We start from the raw sequence: 15,669 nt of genomic DNA, 5'->3' as shown, positions 1-15,669 counted from the left end.
GCATAGTATTGCACTGCAAAAGGCGTGGGGTAATAAATAAATAACTCTAGGTACGGCTGGGAAAACCAGCCCAACCAGAGGCAGGGCAGGGCGAGGCGGATCGGGGCGTGTGCGCAGCGGGAGCACGTGCGCGCCCAAGCGCGGGGCGACGGCGGAGGCGGAGGCCTCCCCGAGAGCGCCTTTGCGCGGCAGCCGGCCAAGCCGAGAGCCCTTCGGGGCGGTGGCCGCCGGTGAAAAGCCAGCGGTGGGATGGGCGGGATCGCGCAGGGAGAGCTGCTGCCCGCCGGAGCCAGCCAGCACCCGGCCGGATGGTGCCCACCCTGGCCTGGCGGCCGAGAGGTGGCCCGCGAGCCTTGACTTCGCCTCCATCCATCTCGATCCGCAAACGCGCTCTCGCCAGCCGCGCTACGAAGCACCTCCCGGTCGGGCACGCCATACGGCTCCCGGCTCCTTTCCCCGGCAGGTTACAGGCCCGATCCCGGCGGCTCCCGCCTCCCGCGGCTCCTCCTCCTTTCGCAACCTCGCGGAGAGCTTCTCCTCCTTGCCGGAGCCGGGGTCGTGCCTGCTGGGCCCAGCCCAGGCGCCGGCGAAGGGCTCTCGGCGCGCTGGAGACGCGCGGAGCGGCGCTCCAAGGCGCGCCGCCACCAACAGCACCACGCCTCGCCTGCTTGCCGGGCTTTGTCCGGGACTTGCAGGCAGCCGCTGCGTCCGCGGCCCTTCCCCGCCCAGCTCGGGGTGGGAGGACCGGCGGCGGCGGCGGCGAACGCGAAATGATCGCCTTGTTGTTGGACTCTGCCGTGCGCCTCGCTGCGCAACGAGGCAGGGGCTGGCACGGGCGGCGGCGAGGATGACCTTGCAGGGGTGTTGGCGAGGGGCGTGTTTGAGCATCGTCTCCCTCCGATCTGGCAGTAGCAGCAGCGTCGTCGGGTGACTTGAGAGTAGGAGAGAGAGAGACAGAAAGAGACAAAAGCGGGAAGGGAGGAGGGAAAGAGGAGGAGGCGGATTTGCAGTGATAGGCGGTGCGCAAGGCGAGCGCTGGCCACTTTGCCGAAGTGTCTTGAACGTGGAGAGGAGGAGAGCGCCGGGCTCCGTCCACACGAGCGGCAGCAACACGGGCTCCTGTCCTGCCCCGCCCAGCCCGGACCTCTTTGCGCGAGACCGCCGATCGTCTGAATCCCGCCGCCCATCCCCGCGCCTCGGGCCGCATGCGCTTGATGTTCGCGGAATTCCGCTCCAAAGGCAACCCCTTGCCGGACACGGGAGGGGGCCATGAACGGGCTCTGGCGATGAACTGCGGCGAGACCAAGGAGATGGAAGGTAAGGAAGCGGCGGGGGTAGCCGTCACGGGGCGCGCGCCTGGGCAGCTTTGGGTACCTGGCGACCCTCGCCTGTGGCTCTCAGGTGAGCGGGGGAGCTCTTTGTTCCGAGTCCGGCTCGAGGGCTTGGCTGATGCCCTCCGGGGCTCTTCTAATCATCGCATGCAAGCTGGGACTCCGGAGGGCGTTTGTTCGACCTCCGTGTTAAGTTAGGCGCGCACGGTGTGTGGATGAGGAACAAGAGCTTCAGAGACTGAGAAAGGGAGGTGAAGGGCTGGGGGTCGCCAGCTATTCTTCCGTCTTGCGGGTGAGGATGAAGGATGAGCATGCCTGAGGCTCTGATGCGCGTAGGTGGCTGGGCAGAAAGAGATGGTGTGGGGCTCGGAAGGTGCCCCGATGCTTGCGAGTAGCTTCATGTGCTCGTGTAGGGAGGGAATGGTTGCACGGACTCTCCCGAGCGCTGGGTTTCTCAAAAGATGTCTGACCTGGTAGCCGTCCCCTGCTGTCTAGGTAGGTTGCTGTGGCGTCCTCCCATGCGTGCACGGGAAGCACTCTGCACAGGCTCAGTGTCCCTCTTGACTTCTGATTCCAATGTCAGAGGTGAAAATGAGGCTCTGTGACTTGGCTGCTTTTGTGGTGGTGGGTGCTGTCCTGGGCATCTTTAAGTGAAGAAAATGAAAAACTGGCATCCCTGGGCACATTTGCATGGGAGCCAGCTTCCTTGAGCTGGGGGTGCTTCTGCTCCTGAATTGACCTGTATGGGATGGGCAGTGTTTGAGACTGCCAACTGACAGCAGATTTAAGAAGGGAGGTTGCCGCTGGGAATGCTTGTATCTCAGGCATAAGGAACACTGTGTTGTCGGGGCTGTTTTAATCTCTTTAAATAAAAAAAAAAGGTTGTGGGTGTTAAGCCTGCTAAGCCCCAGTCTCTGGCCTGGGTACCCTCAGATGTTGTGTAGAGGTTATTCAGTGTGGGAGTGACTGCAATTCTGCACATGGTCAGGGGCACTCTTTGCTCTGCAGGTGCTTTTTACATTCCTGAGTTTTGCCAAATTGCTGAAAACCATTCCCAGCCCTTAGAGAGGCTTCGCTTCTAATTAGACCTTCTGTGGAGTGTTGTGAGTTTTCCAAAGCAGAGTATATTCTACCTGTCCAATGTGAGAGCTGTAAAGTGCGATAAGAGAGAGAAAGAATAGCCTTGCATCCAGTTAGAACAGCTGTGCTGGATGAGACTGATAGGATTTGAAGTCCAAAATATCTGGAAGGCTCCTGGTTGTTGGAAGCACAGGGCAACTAAATAATGTTGCAGCTCGTATGCCAGCCATGTTTACGAGGGAGTAACTCCCACTGCTTGCAACAGTACTCATTCACAAGTATGTGCACTGAGCATTGACAGACATTTCCTAAACAAGGAGGCTCCCTTTATACGGAGCGTTGTTCCATCCAGCTCCGTTATTTGTCTTTGTTGATCAGAAGCTGCAGTCCAGGATTTCAGACGGGAGTTTCTCGCAGCCCTAACTGGAAATGTCATTGGGAACTGAACCTGGGACATTTGGGTGTGATTCTGCCACTGAGCTATGGTTCTTTCAATAAGCCCCACTGAATTCAGCAGGACTTAATTCTGAGCACACATACATATTTAGGGACAGATACCCTTCCTAAACAAAATTACCCTGGGAGCAAGCCTTGAGGACTCGCAGATGTGTGTAAACAGCATTTCCATGCAATCTTCCAGACTGAATAATTCAGAGTAAATGTGCACGCGCGGTTCGGAGACTCACAGGGGCAAGAAGGCAGTAGAGGAGCAATCTCAAGATCCCCGTATCCCTCGACATCCTTTGATGACCTTGTCAAGCTCTGAGTGTCGAAAGAGTGGTCTCCACCAAGGTTCTCCCCAACCTCTTTTAAAAGGAGCAAAATGGGTTTCCGGTCAGCGTTTTGCAACTGTGAGGAAGGAGCCTGGGGTGGTAGTTATTCCGCAGCGATGCACGACAACGGCGTACTGCCGTCACATTTATACGGTGCTTTAAAATGTACAAAGCAGTCCATGTTCGTTCTGGGCTAGCCCAGCACACTACGCAGAACAGGCAGCTGCTATATGTGGGGCAAGAGTTTCGGGCCCTCCAAACTAAATGGAGAAAGTCCTCTGGGGTGAGAGCGGGGGGGAACCTGTGGCCATCCAGATGTTGGGCAGAGGTCAGGGATGATGGGACTGTACCCCAATATTTTCGACACCTTGTGGGAAGGATCCAAAGACATACCAGAAATCTAGGCTTCTGTAGTTAAAGTGGATTTAAAGCGCTCTTGTTGCCCTAACAGAGCAAATTAACTTTAAAAAAGGACTTTTGGTGGATAGGAAGTTAGCAGGAAAACACAATGCAAAGTGTGTGGGGGGGGGAAGGAATGAACAATTAAGAGGAAGATGTAGATAGATAGATAGATGATAGATAGATCAAGCAAGCATGCCATCCAGCCCCCTGCAAGTGAATGGGAATGAATGCTCACTATCGTGTAAACACCCCATAGGCAGATATGAATGAATGAATGAATGAGTAAAGCCCACATAAGATTTGGGAAAGCAAGTAAATGGGTTTCCTGGAGGAGGCCAGACAAAATCTGAAAGACTGCATGGGCCCCATAATATCCTTCCTGGGACCTGGACCCTTGGGATGTCATTTTGGGGGGTGGGACCAATGAGACACCCCCATTTTCACTTTCTCGCCTTCTGCGTAAGCCAGTGGAGCAGAAGTTCCTCCTTTTTTCTCCATTCACTCTGATGTAACTGGAAAAAGAGGTCTCAGGAGAAGACATAATTGCTGCCCGCCACCACTTTTGCACTGGCAGACAGTGTATCATAGTGGTTAGAGCCAAGTTTCAGGCTAGGACCAGGGCAATCTGGGGTTGACCCCCTATATCTGAGACATGAAACTGAATGGAATGACTTGTCCTAGTCATCCACCAACCCCGCAGGGTTGTTGTGAGGCTGGTGGATGGGGAACATACATGCTGCTTCTATGTGGGGTTGGACTAGATGACCCTTGGGATCCCTTACAATTCTATGATTCTTGGAGGAAGGACAGGATACCAATGTAGCGCTTGAGTAAGTTCCGTTGAGCAACATCCTCATGAATAGACAGGCAGAGGCTGGTTGTTGTTCGTGAGTGCTTGGCTAGGTTGAGATTTAAACTCAGGACTTCTTGGGCCCCTCCGGACCGATGTCTTTTTGTGGATGTATCCTCCCAACATATCATTGACATAAATAATGGTGGATTAAAGGTAAAGGACCCCTGACAGTTAAGTCCAGTCGCAGACGACTCTGGGGTTGCGGTGCTCATCTCGCTTTACTGGCCGAGGGAGCCGACGTTTGTCTGCAGACAGTTTTTCCACGTCATGTGGCCAGCATGACTAAGCCGCTTCTGGCACAATGGAACACCGAAACCAGAGCAGCGCACGGAAACACCGTTTACCTTTCTGCCAGAGTGGTACCTATTTATCTAATTCCCCTTTGGGCGTGCTTTCGAACTGCTAGATTGGCAGGAGCTGGGACCGAGCAACGGGAGCTCACCCCATCGTGGGGATTCAAACTGCCAACCTTCTGATCGGCAAGCCCAAGGGGCTCAGTGGCTTAGACCACAGCACCACCCACATCCCTTCAATGGCACATTAGCTGTGGATTTATGCTTGACCACCCGCATGCCCTTCTGCTTTATTAGTTCTGCAACACTTCTTACCGCATAATTGCTGGAAACAAAGCCGTATGTCTACCCTGAAACTTTTGCAGGTGCAGAGGGCATTGAAAGCAGGTTCGCGTATAACAGCCCAGATAGCATCATGAGTGAAAATCATCAGGAACGCAGAAGGAAAGGGATCTCTGCAGGGACCCTTTATTCCCTTACAGCTCAAGCCATGCAGCCATGATGTTTGAGGCTGCTCTCCTGTACAAAGCATGTAACGCTAAGATCGTTCTATCTTGGAGTGCTTCACGTACAATATGTCAACTGTCATAGAATTGTAGAGCTGGAAGGGACCCATCTAGTCCAACCCTCTGCAGTGCAGGAATATGCAGCTGCCCTATACGGAGATCGAACCTGCAACCTTGGGGTTATCAGCAACACGCTCTGACTAACTGTGCTATCCAGACATCAGCCCTCACGACAGTCTTGCAAGGAAGGGATAGTTCCGTTGACAAAGCATGAGGCTCTTAATCTCAGGGTCGCGGGTTTGAGCCCTACATTGGGCAAAAGATTTCTGCATTGCAGGGGGTTGGACTAGATGACCCTGAGGGAACCCATTCCAACTCTACGATTCTAAAACATATTGCTGGTGGTTCATGTAAGGCAGAGGAATGGCGATGGCCCTAGGTACCCTGAGACAAGTGGGGCACCTGTGTGAAGGGATCCTGCTGTAACGAACGAAAGCAACACATCCGCACCAAACCAATATAAATTCCCCTTTCCCCAAATCAAGTCACTAGTCCATTTGATCTGTGAGCCACTTTGGTTTGCTTCTGGGCCGGATGTGTTGGCAGCCGCCCCAGTTGTTTAAACAGCGGTGTGCCCTACTCACAGCACTGAAGAGGGGGACGACGGCCCCAGTTTGTTACAGGTGCTGGGAATTGTAGCTCTCAAATTCTGGGAATTATAGTTCACCACACACAGAGCTCTAATTCCCAGCACCCTTAACAAACTAAAGCTCCCAGGATTATTTGGGGGAGCTTTATATGGACGGTTATGCATGCAGCCATAGTTTAGCGATCTAACCATTGTGACACGCTGTCTCTCTAACATGGAAGGCGGGGCTGGGGAAGCAGGTTGGGGAAGTAACAAGTTTGGCCAGCCCCTGCCATCAAACAATTTCAGCTGTTTTGCTGCAAGTGCTGAAAGCTCTGGCTATTTCTCTCTGCGGTTCACGCTGCTTCCCAGCTGAACAGGTGCCGATGTCCTTGCATCACATCCTTGCTGTGGTTTGTGCTTAGCAGCCCATCCTAGCCTTAAAGGCTGAGGCAGGACAGGCAGCCCCGTGACTCAACTCAGTATTATTCCCATTTTACAGATAAGGAACCGAGACTGTGAGAAAGTGACTCACCCATGCCTCCTAGTGAGATTGCATCTCGCCAGAGATTTGTGAACTCCAAGATGCTGCTGTAAGATTTGGACCTGGCTGCTAGCCTAGCTGGCTTTTTAAAAAGGCAAGGATTATGTCAAATTCATTGCAACTAAAAATATTATGAGCAAGTTCAGGCCTGATAGAAGCTGCATTATCTTTTCTGGCAGCTTCTACTCCCAGATATGTGGGAGCCGGTTCTGATTACTTGCTGAAACGCACTTTGCACATGCTCGTATTTTCTTTTTATTACTCGCATATTCCATAGCCAAACCCCAGAACAGTAAGTTCTTGGGCTGAGCATTGGCTCAAGTGCAGCCCCGGCAAAAAAAAAGCCCATTGATATAATGCCCCCATCGTGTTTTACAATGTAACAGTAATTTGAGTGTCTTACCCCTCAAAAAAGGAAAGAAAGAAAGGTTGTCATAATATTTACGCAGAGGAGACTGACACCGGGAGCTGGCGAAGCAAGATGTCGCGGTTGCAAAGTTGTTTCTTTCAGACGGGAAGGTGAAGAAAGGGGTCAAGTTGTCCTTTCTGATCACACCTCTGGGCTCAGTAGGCAAACACAGCCCAATTGTTCTCTTTGCAAAAAAAATAATAAAAAAAAATAGAGACCTCAGCCGGGAACGAAGGTGATCTCCACAGGGCATGTAAGAATAGTCTGAGCACCTGCAGGCTTTAAGTGGTCTCTCTTAGATGCCGGGTTGGGGTGAAAATGAAACGGTTTCTTCTCCTGCCTCATTTCCAGTTGATTTGAATGGCCGCTGGAGAGCATTTATTCCTCTCCTCCCCCACCCAGATCCTCAACACATTAATATAAAGGACTTGTCACCTGCAAAAGAAGCCTAACAAATTCATCGTGTGGTTTCCCTCTCCTCCAAACCCTCCTCACTGGTCCTTCTCTGCTGTGTATGCAAATTTTTTGGGAGATATTCCAAACCACACAGATCAATCCAGTTCATAGTGTTAGTTCATTGAATGTTTTAAAAATCAAGGGAGGGGCTTTGGATTGCGGGGTGCAAAAGCATTCCTTATCGAGTGAACTCACGGAAGTAAGCTGCTTCTCTCTCATCCCTCTCTTGCTTGGTATTATTATTATTATTACTATTAATCTCCCTCCCAAACTCTGTCCTTCCACTTCCTTTGATTCTCTCTGGGTGATGTTATCAATCTGTTTTCTGTTCCTTCTATTTTTTTTTTTTAAATAATTTTTATTAAAGTTTTAAATAACAAAGAAAGAAAAGAAAAACATACACAATACATATAACAAAAACACGAAAAAAAAAGAACAAAAGCAAGATTCAACAATAAAAATACAAAAAACATAACAATTAAAAACAATATCTCTTTTTCATTTCCGTTTTTTAGTTGCTTATTTTCTGGACTTCCTCATACCTCCCTCTTTTGTATTCCAATCCAGATTATTTGTCCAGCAATTTCTTTTCCACTTTTTTAATCCCAATCTTTAACTTTAATAAAATATTGAAATATATAACTTCAATTTCTTTAAACCTGATCTTTAGTCTTAATATCATATAACTTTAAAATTTTCCCTCTTAATGTCAAATTTCCGTTTCTTTAAACATTTTTAATCCTAATCTTTTAATCTTAGTCTATCATTAACTTTAACCTGTACAGCATGAAACCGCTTATTTTCAGTCCAACATCACTCTAACATTCTTTAATTTTGCAATGTTTCTGAAGATAGTCTTTAAATTTCTTCCAATCTTCCTCCATCAACTCTTCTCCCTGGTCATGGATTCTACCAGTCATTTCCGCCAATTCCATATAGTCCATAAGTTTCATCTGCCATTCCTCCAGCGTGGGAAGTTCTTGTGTCTTCCCTGTTTTCTGTTCCTTCTAAGAACTTCTAAGAACACAAGAAGAACTCTTCAGAGTCAGCATCCTATTCTCACAGTGACCAAACACAGGCACCAGCAAGCAGGATTCGAACACAGGAGCCGCATTCTCCCTTCCTGTGGTTTCCAGCCACTGGCATTCAGAAGCATTAGTGCCTCTGACCCAGTGGAGGAAGAGTATCATCCTCATCATCATTTTATTTGTATGCTGCCTTTCCATAGTTAAAACTATGCTCAAGGCGGCTTGCAACATGGCAAGATTTACGTAATTACCAACGTAACAAAAGTCATAAGCAATAAATAAAACACATCAAAAGGTACACAACCGGGATGTGGGTGGCGCTGTGGGTTAAACCACAGAGCTTAGGACTTGCCGATCAGAAGGTCGGCGGTTCGAATCCCCGCAATGACGGGGTGAGCTCCCGTTGCTCGGTCCCTGCTCCTGCCAACCTAGCAGTTCGAAAGCACGTCAAGATGCAAATAGATAAATAGGTACCCCTCCGGTGGGAAGGTAAACAGTGTTTCCGTGTGCTGCTCTGGTTCGTCAGAAGCGGCTTAGTCATGCTGGCCACATGACCCGGAAGCTGTACGCCGGGGCTCCCTCGGCCAATAAAGCGAGATGAGTGCCACAACCCCAGAGTCGGTCACGACTGGACCTAACGGTCAGGGGTCCCTTTACATATATATATATATATATATATATGTACACAACCAAATGGAAAACAATTTCCATATAAATCATAAAATCTAAAACTAAGAATACAACATGAATATCAATAACAATTTAAAATGACATAGATAAATAAACTGATAAAAATAAAAGCAATATTTTAAAAAGGAGCCCTCTCTGTCGAGCAGCAGTAGTCCTTTATGGGGCCTGTTGGGCCCTGCTCCAAGCCAAGTGGAGAGAAGCAGGGCATGGCCCTTCGGCTCCCAGCAGGTCAGTCCTGGGGCTAGTAGCAATTGATAGCCTTCTCCTCCATGAATTTGTCCAATCCTCTTTTAAAGCCATCCAAGTTAGTGGCCATCGCTGCTTCCAGTAGAAGTGAGTTCCATAGTTAAACTCTGCACTGCATGAAAAAGTACCTTTATCTGGCCCTTCACATCTCTCTCTGTGGCCCTCCAGACTCTCCACAGGCCACGCCCCCATCCTCGAGCACTTCTGATTGGCTGGGATGCATCCTTGAACTGTGATAGTAATGCCTTTTGCTCACCTGGAAGGAGGGTGGAGAGATGTATCGGTTGTGGGGAGGGGGAGGCTTGTAAAATCATGTGAATTTTTGCATAGGTGTTGTACATAGGTAAAAAAAAAGGTATATCCCTTGCTCTGCCCCTTTTTTGCACCTGGCCCTGACCAACACTGTGTTGTGGCCCCCGGAAGGGAATATGGCCCAGAAAAGTTCCCCATCCCTACTTCACAACTGGCCTGAGCTGCAGAAAGGAAAAGCTTTTATCGCTACATCTGAAGCTGTCTTTCTGCAGGAGGAAAGAGACACTTGTTAAATTTGCCAATTAAGAATCCGCAGGATGCAGCAAGGTCAAAGGATCACAAGTTGTGTGAGTAAATGGATTTTCCGTAAAGGCACTCAAGGCTGAGTTTGTTTGCTCCTAAAATTTTGTGCCACCTTTGGGGGCACAGCCCACCTTAGGCGACTCGTGTTGCCGTGAAAACAAAAAACACAATGGTCTCAAATAAGCAAAGCTAACCAAGGCCTTAAGGTCCGTATAGTTCAAGCTATGGTTTTCCCAGTAGTGATGTATGGAAGTGAGAGCTGGACCATAAAGAAGGTTGATTGCCGAAGAATGGATGCTTTTGAATTATGGTGCTGGAGGAGACTCTTGAGAGTCCCATGGACTGCAAGAAGATCAAACCTATCCATTCTTAAGGAAATCAGCCCTGAGTGCTCACTGGAAGGACAGATCCTGAAGCTGAGGCTCCAATACCCTGGCCACCTCATGAGAAGAGAAGACTTCCTGGAAAAGACCCTGATGTTGGGAAAGATGAAGGGCACAAGGAGAAGGGGACGGCAGAGGACGAGATGGTTGGACAGTGTTCTCGAAGCTACCAGCATGAGTTTGACCAAAGTGTGGGAGGCAGTGGAAGACAGGAGTGCCTGGCGTGCTCTGGTCCACGGGGTCACGAAGAGTCGGACACGACTAAACGACTAAACAACAACAACGACAACAACAAACCAAGTCCTTAACAAGGATTAAAAAGCCCTGTTTTTTTCAGTCTGCATGTGGTGGTGACTTTCTCTGTGTGTGCTTGCAAGTACGGTGACTGCTCCATCATTCTTCTTAGATCCTGGCAATCCACCTGGAAGGGGGAGCAGGAAAGATTGGCACCGACCCAGGAAAAAGGCTCTGTCTTCCTTGGAGAAATAAACAACAGTGACTCAAAGTTAATTTTTAAAAAGGATCGTAGTCAGCATCTAAAACTAGAAATGGTTCCGTGGTCTGCTGCCGTCGCTTTCAGCAATATTCACGTGGTCCAGTGCAGAGTTGGGAGAGAATTTTGGAGGCACTGCCCTAGCTGGCTAGTTTTCTATGTGTCGGGAATATTTATACATATATGTGTGTATTGCATCAAAGGAGCATTCATTCATTTGCCTGGACAGTCTGAAGTGCAGTTCCGTCAGTGAGGACTAGCCCTAAGATCCAAGCTATATAATAATAAAAATAAAAATAAAAATAAAAATAAAAATAAAAATAAAAATAAAAATAAAAATAAATTTATTTATACCTCACCTTTCGTGGCCAGAGCTGGGCTCAGGGCAGCTAACACCAATAAAATCACAGTAAAAACATAATAAGGGGGGGAAGAGGGGGAGGGAAAACCAATTTAAAATACAGGTTAAAATGCAATTTAAAATGCAGCCTCATTTTAAAATAGCCGATAAATCAAGACCATAAGGGGAGGGAAACATAAGGGTCAGACTAAGTCCAAACCAAAGGCCAGGTGGAAGAGCTCTGTCTTGCAGGCCCTGCGGAAAGATGTCAAGTCCCGCAGGGCCCTAGTCTCTTGTGACAGAGCGTTCCACCAGATCGGGGCCAGTGCTGAAAAGGCCCTGGCCCTAGTTGAGACCAATCTAACCACTTTGTGACCTGGGACCTCCAAAATGTTGTCATTTGTGGACCTTAAGGTCCTCCGCGGGGCACACCAGGAGAGGCGGTCCTGTAGGTATGTGAGTCCTAGCCGCCTTAATTTGTTTACTTCAGTTCTGAATTATTTCCCATGAGGCATCGCGAAACGATTTACAATATAACAACACACACACACATACACACACAAAGTTGCATATTTAAAAGCATCTTTTAATGGAATCCTAGAAGGGACCCCTTGGGTCATCTAGTCCAACCCCCTGCAATGCAGGAATCGTTTGCCCAATGTGGGGCTCAACCCTGCTCTATCATATGAATAAGAAAGAAAACATTTTGACAACAACAGCACATACATAAAATCACTTAAAATCCACGACAGATGCCAAGCTTGTTGTGCAAGAGGAGCATCTTCAGCAGGCGCACCGAACTGCCTTGCTCTCTTGCGCCCGCGCTGCGCTTGTGGGAGTCCCAGAGGCATCCGGCCATCATCCTCTGTGGGAGACAGATTGCTGGACCAGATGGGTCTTTGGTCTGATCCAGGAGAGCCCTTACGAATGCTGTAGCTCCCGTCTCCTTCCGCATCATGTGAGACTCTTAAGACAGGGATCTTCTCCTGTGCTCCTTGTATTTATCGTGTTTTTAATATTCTATTGTGAACAACCCAGACTGGCTGGGGAAACCCAGCCAGATAGGTGGGATATAAATATTATTATTATTATTATTATTATTACAGTCATAGCTCATGTTACGTTTGCTTCATGTTACATTTCTTCAAGTTGCGTCCCACAGCGACCCGGAAGTACCGGAAAGGGTTACTTCCGGGTTTCACCACTCGCGCATGTGCAGACGCACAAAATGATGTCACACGCGTGCGCAGAAGTGGCGAATCACAACCCGCGCGTGCGCAGACGCGCTGCTGCGGGTTGCGTTCCTTTCATGTTGCGAACGGGCCTCCAGAACGGATCCCGTTCGCAACCAGAGGTACCACTGTATTATTACTACTACTCCTATGGCAAGATCAGCCTGAGAATTTTCTGGACCACATAGGATTATGAATATCCTAACGTTTCTATCCCGCTTTCCCCCCAAGGAACTCAATGTGGCATGCGTGGTTCTCCTTCTCTCCATTTCATCATCACAGAAACCCTGTGATATATTTGATGTGGAGACAGTGGCTGGCGAGGTCCTGTGAGGTTCATGGCCACATGGGAATTTAAACCCTTGTCTCCTGGGTCTTAGTCCCACAGTCTAACCACTACGCCAGTGTCTCTGTAAAAACCTAGTCTCTGAAGCTGCTTCTTGCATCTCAAGCAAGACGATGAATTAAACTTCCGCTGTGGGTTAAACAACAGAGCCTAGGGCTTGCCGATCAGAAGGTCGGCGGTTCGAATCCCCGCAACGGGGTGAGCTCCTGTTGCTCGGTCCCTGCTCCTGCCAACCTAGCAGTTCGAAAGCACGTCAAAGTGCAAGTAGACAAATAGGTACCACTCCAGCGGGAAGGTAAACGACGTTTCCGTGCGCTGCTCTGGTTCGCCAGAAGCGGCTTAGTCATGCTGGCCACATGACCCAGAAGCTGTACGCCGGCTCCCTTGGCCAATAAAGCAAGATGAGCGCCGCAACCCCAGAGTCGGCCATGACTGGACCTAATGGTCAGTGGTCCCTTTACCTTTACCTTTCCCCCCTACCTCCCAGACTCCTGAGGAAACTCGAGGGATGCTGTGCACTAAACCAAAAAGTATACACCGTAATTACACTCGCACAGTAAACATCACGTTCGGTTTGACTCTTAAGAACCCAACAGTCTCTCCTTTGGAAGGGAAGCTGCTCTGCTAATGATGCTCCGAGTTTGTTACCTCTCACGGAAGAGGGATTAAAACCAATATGTTCAGCCGAAGAAAAGAAGTCAGACCACAGCGAGCGTTCCTTCCCGCCTGGTTCTCTGATCAAGTACAGCTAGTACATAAAAAGCTGCGGTGGGAAGGCGCTGGATCCATGTGATTGATTCTCCTTTCCAAAGGAATCCCAGGGGACTCTTGATTTTCTTTGTTGCCTGTTACTGAAGTACATGCACCTAGCTTGTCGTTCCTGACCACAAATCCATTTCCCTGCCTGGAGATAAATAGCTCATAGGAACCGGAGGCTAACTGGCCTATTTCCGAAGCACTTTAATGTGATATGTTGTGTGGGTTGCACTCAGCAAGGAAGTACGTGTCTCAGCTTTGCAAGCTGACCCAATCCTATGTTTGTTTACTCAAGAACTGCTTCCCTCCAGATGAACTGACCTGAACTGATCATCATCTGAGGCCCTTCTTCACGTGCCTCCTCCATGAGCGTGCCGTAGGGCCTTTTTTGTGGTGGCTCCCCACTTGTGGGATGCCTTTCCCCAGGGAGGGAAGCCTGGCACCTTTCTTGCATAGCTTTAGGTGCGAGATGAAAACATTTCTCTATAACCAGGACTATCCTACTTTTAGAAGACATCTGAAGGCAGCCCTATTTAGGGAAGTTTTTAATGTTTAATGCTATATTGTGTTTTTAATATTTGATTGGGAGCTGCCCAGAGTGGCTGGGGAAACCCAGCCAGATGGGCGGAGTATAAATAATAAATTATTATTATAGTTATTATTATTATTATATTTGACTAACATTTCATTGCCTTTTAAATGTGCTTGTGGGAGGGTTTTATTTATTTATTTTTGTTGAATTGTGTACTTTGTGTTCTCATTTTATATTTTCATGTTGCGAAGCACCCTCTGATCTTTGGATGAAGGGCAGTATACAAATTTAATAAATAATAATGTGATGCTGAAAAGTAATTCTCTGTCTCTCTCACACCAATGCTGTGGACTTCGTTCCTTCCCAATCAGGTGCCTTCCAGATGTTTGGGGAAGCAACTGCCATCAGCCCCAGCCATAAGACATCTGGATGGCACCAGGTTGCGGAAGACGGGTCCAATGGTTTGATTGCTGGACTAGAACCAGAGAGACCGGGATTCGAATCCCCAGTCGAGAAGCCCACCTCTCAGCCGAACCTGCCTAACAGGGTGGTTGAGAGGAGGCAGGAGAGAAGAATAATGAAAGTCGCAACAGGGAACCAAGTGCTGCTCAGTGAGAAAGCAGGAAGTGCAGGGCTTTCAGCAGATGACTGTAGCAGCTGGCAGATCCTGGAGCTTCCACAGTCACTCAGAGGCTTCTCATTGCTCTCTGCTCCTGTGGTTTCTAGCAACAGGTATTTAGAAGAATTTTACTGCCACCAATTGTGGAGGCAGAGCAAGCACGTGTGCTGCTTGGATTTCTTCAGCAGCTGCATCGCAGCAAGATATTCAACAGGCGTAGCTTGCTCCTTCACTCCACGTTGCAAAAAGCTGCATCCATTGAGTGTATTATTCAGTGCTGTGCCTCTGTCGGGGCGGTACAGTCATGCCTCTTGTTACGTTATCTTCAGGTTACGTACGTCTTTTCAGGTTGTGTCCTGCGGCAACCTGGAAGTACCGGAAAGGGTTACTTCCGGGTTTCGCTGCTCGCACATGTGCAGACATGCAAAATGACGTCACACGCATGCACAGAAGCGGCGAATCGCAACGCGTGCGCAGACGCGGGTTGCGTTCTCTTCAGGTTGCGAACGGGGCTCCGGAATGGATCCCGTTCGCAACCAGAGGTACCACTGTATACCTTTTAACGTGTCCTGGCCAAAAACCAGGACACGCATCTTCTGGGTTAGTGACCCGCATGAGATCACAGCCGCTAAAAAGGGGTGCTTTGAGGGGGGGGTGAGATCACTTGAGATCCTGGCGCCCAAATTAGCTGCCATGCTCTTGCATGAAAAATAGAGGATGTCCTGGTTTTCCCAGGGCATTTGTGGGGTATGGGGTGGTGTGGAGATGCAATCCTTGAGGGCAGGGGAAACTTTCCTTTTCAATATACCCTCATCTCTCCCCTCCTCCTCCTCCTCCTCCTCCGTGGGGCTTGGCAACTTAAATAACTTTCCTTCACAGGAGCAGTGAAATTGAGTGTTTATGAAGCCATCTTGGAAGCTTTGACCTGAACGCATTTGCAGAAGTGCTGAGTGGTGTTCTGGTAATAAAGGGGCTAATAAATCAAAGAGAGATGTTCAAAGGCATTGTTTTCGTTGTTTCCCACCAACACCTCTAGTTGCTTAATTTATTTTTTTTGTAGAAAACAACTGGAGAGCAGCAGCGATAAAGGCTGCGCTATTGTTAGCTGAAGGTGAGAGGGGGAGCGTTGTTGTTTTAATTTTATGGTTCGGAAGTGGTGTTGATTGTGTTGAAA

At 48.9% G+C, this 15,669-nt stretch overlaps 1 protein-coding gene across 2 annotated transcripts in view; it reads left to right on the top strand.

The window, feature by feature from the left end:
- The first annotated feature begins 828 nt into the window (after positions 1–828).
- SAMD10 (sterile alpha motif domain containing 10) overlaps positions 829–15,669 on the top strand; it is a 64,051-nt gene continuing 49,210 nt past the window's right edge. The window contains exon 1 of one of the 2 annotated variants that reach the window (XM_081011598.1): positions 829–1,317. In XM_081011598.1, the coding sequence (XP_080867724.1) occupies positions 1,206–1,317 (112 nt within the window). In that variant the 5' untranslated portion in view covers positions 829–1,205. The remainder of the gene's footprint in view (positions 1,318–15,669) is intronic. The other variant, XM_081011597.1, reaches the window with a different exon arrangement.

The sequence above is a fragment of the Podarcis pityusensis genome (genome assembly GCF_964106645.2).
Source record: "Podarcis pityusensis genome assembly, chromosome: 6".
NCBI classification, from domain to species: Eukaryota; Metazoa; Chordata; class Lepidosauria; order Squamata; family Lacertidae; genus Podarcis; species Podarcis pityusensis.
This window is presented reverse-complemented; position numbering and strand designations above follow the sequence as displayed.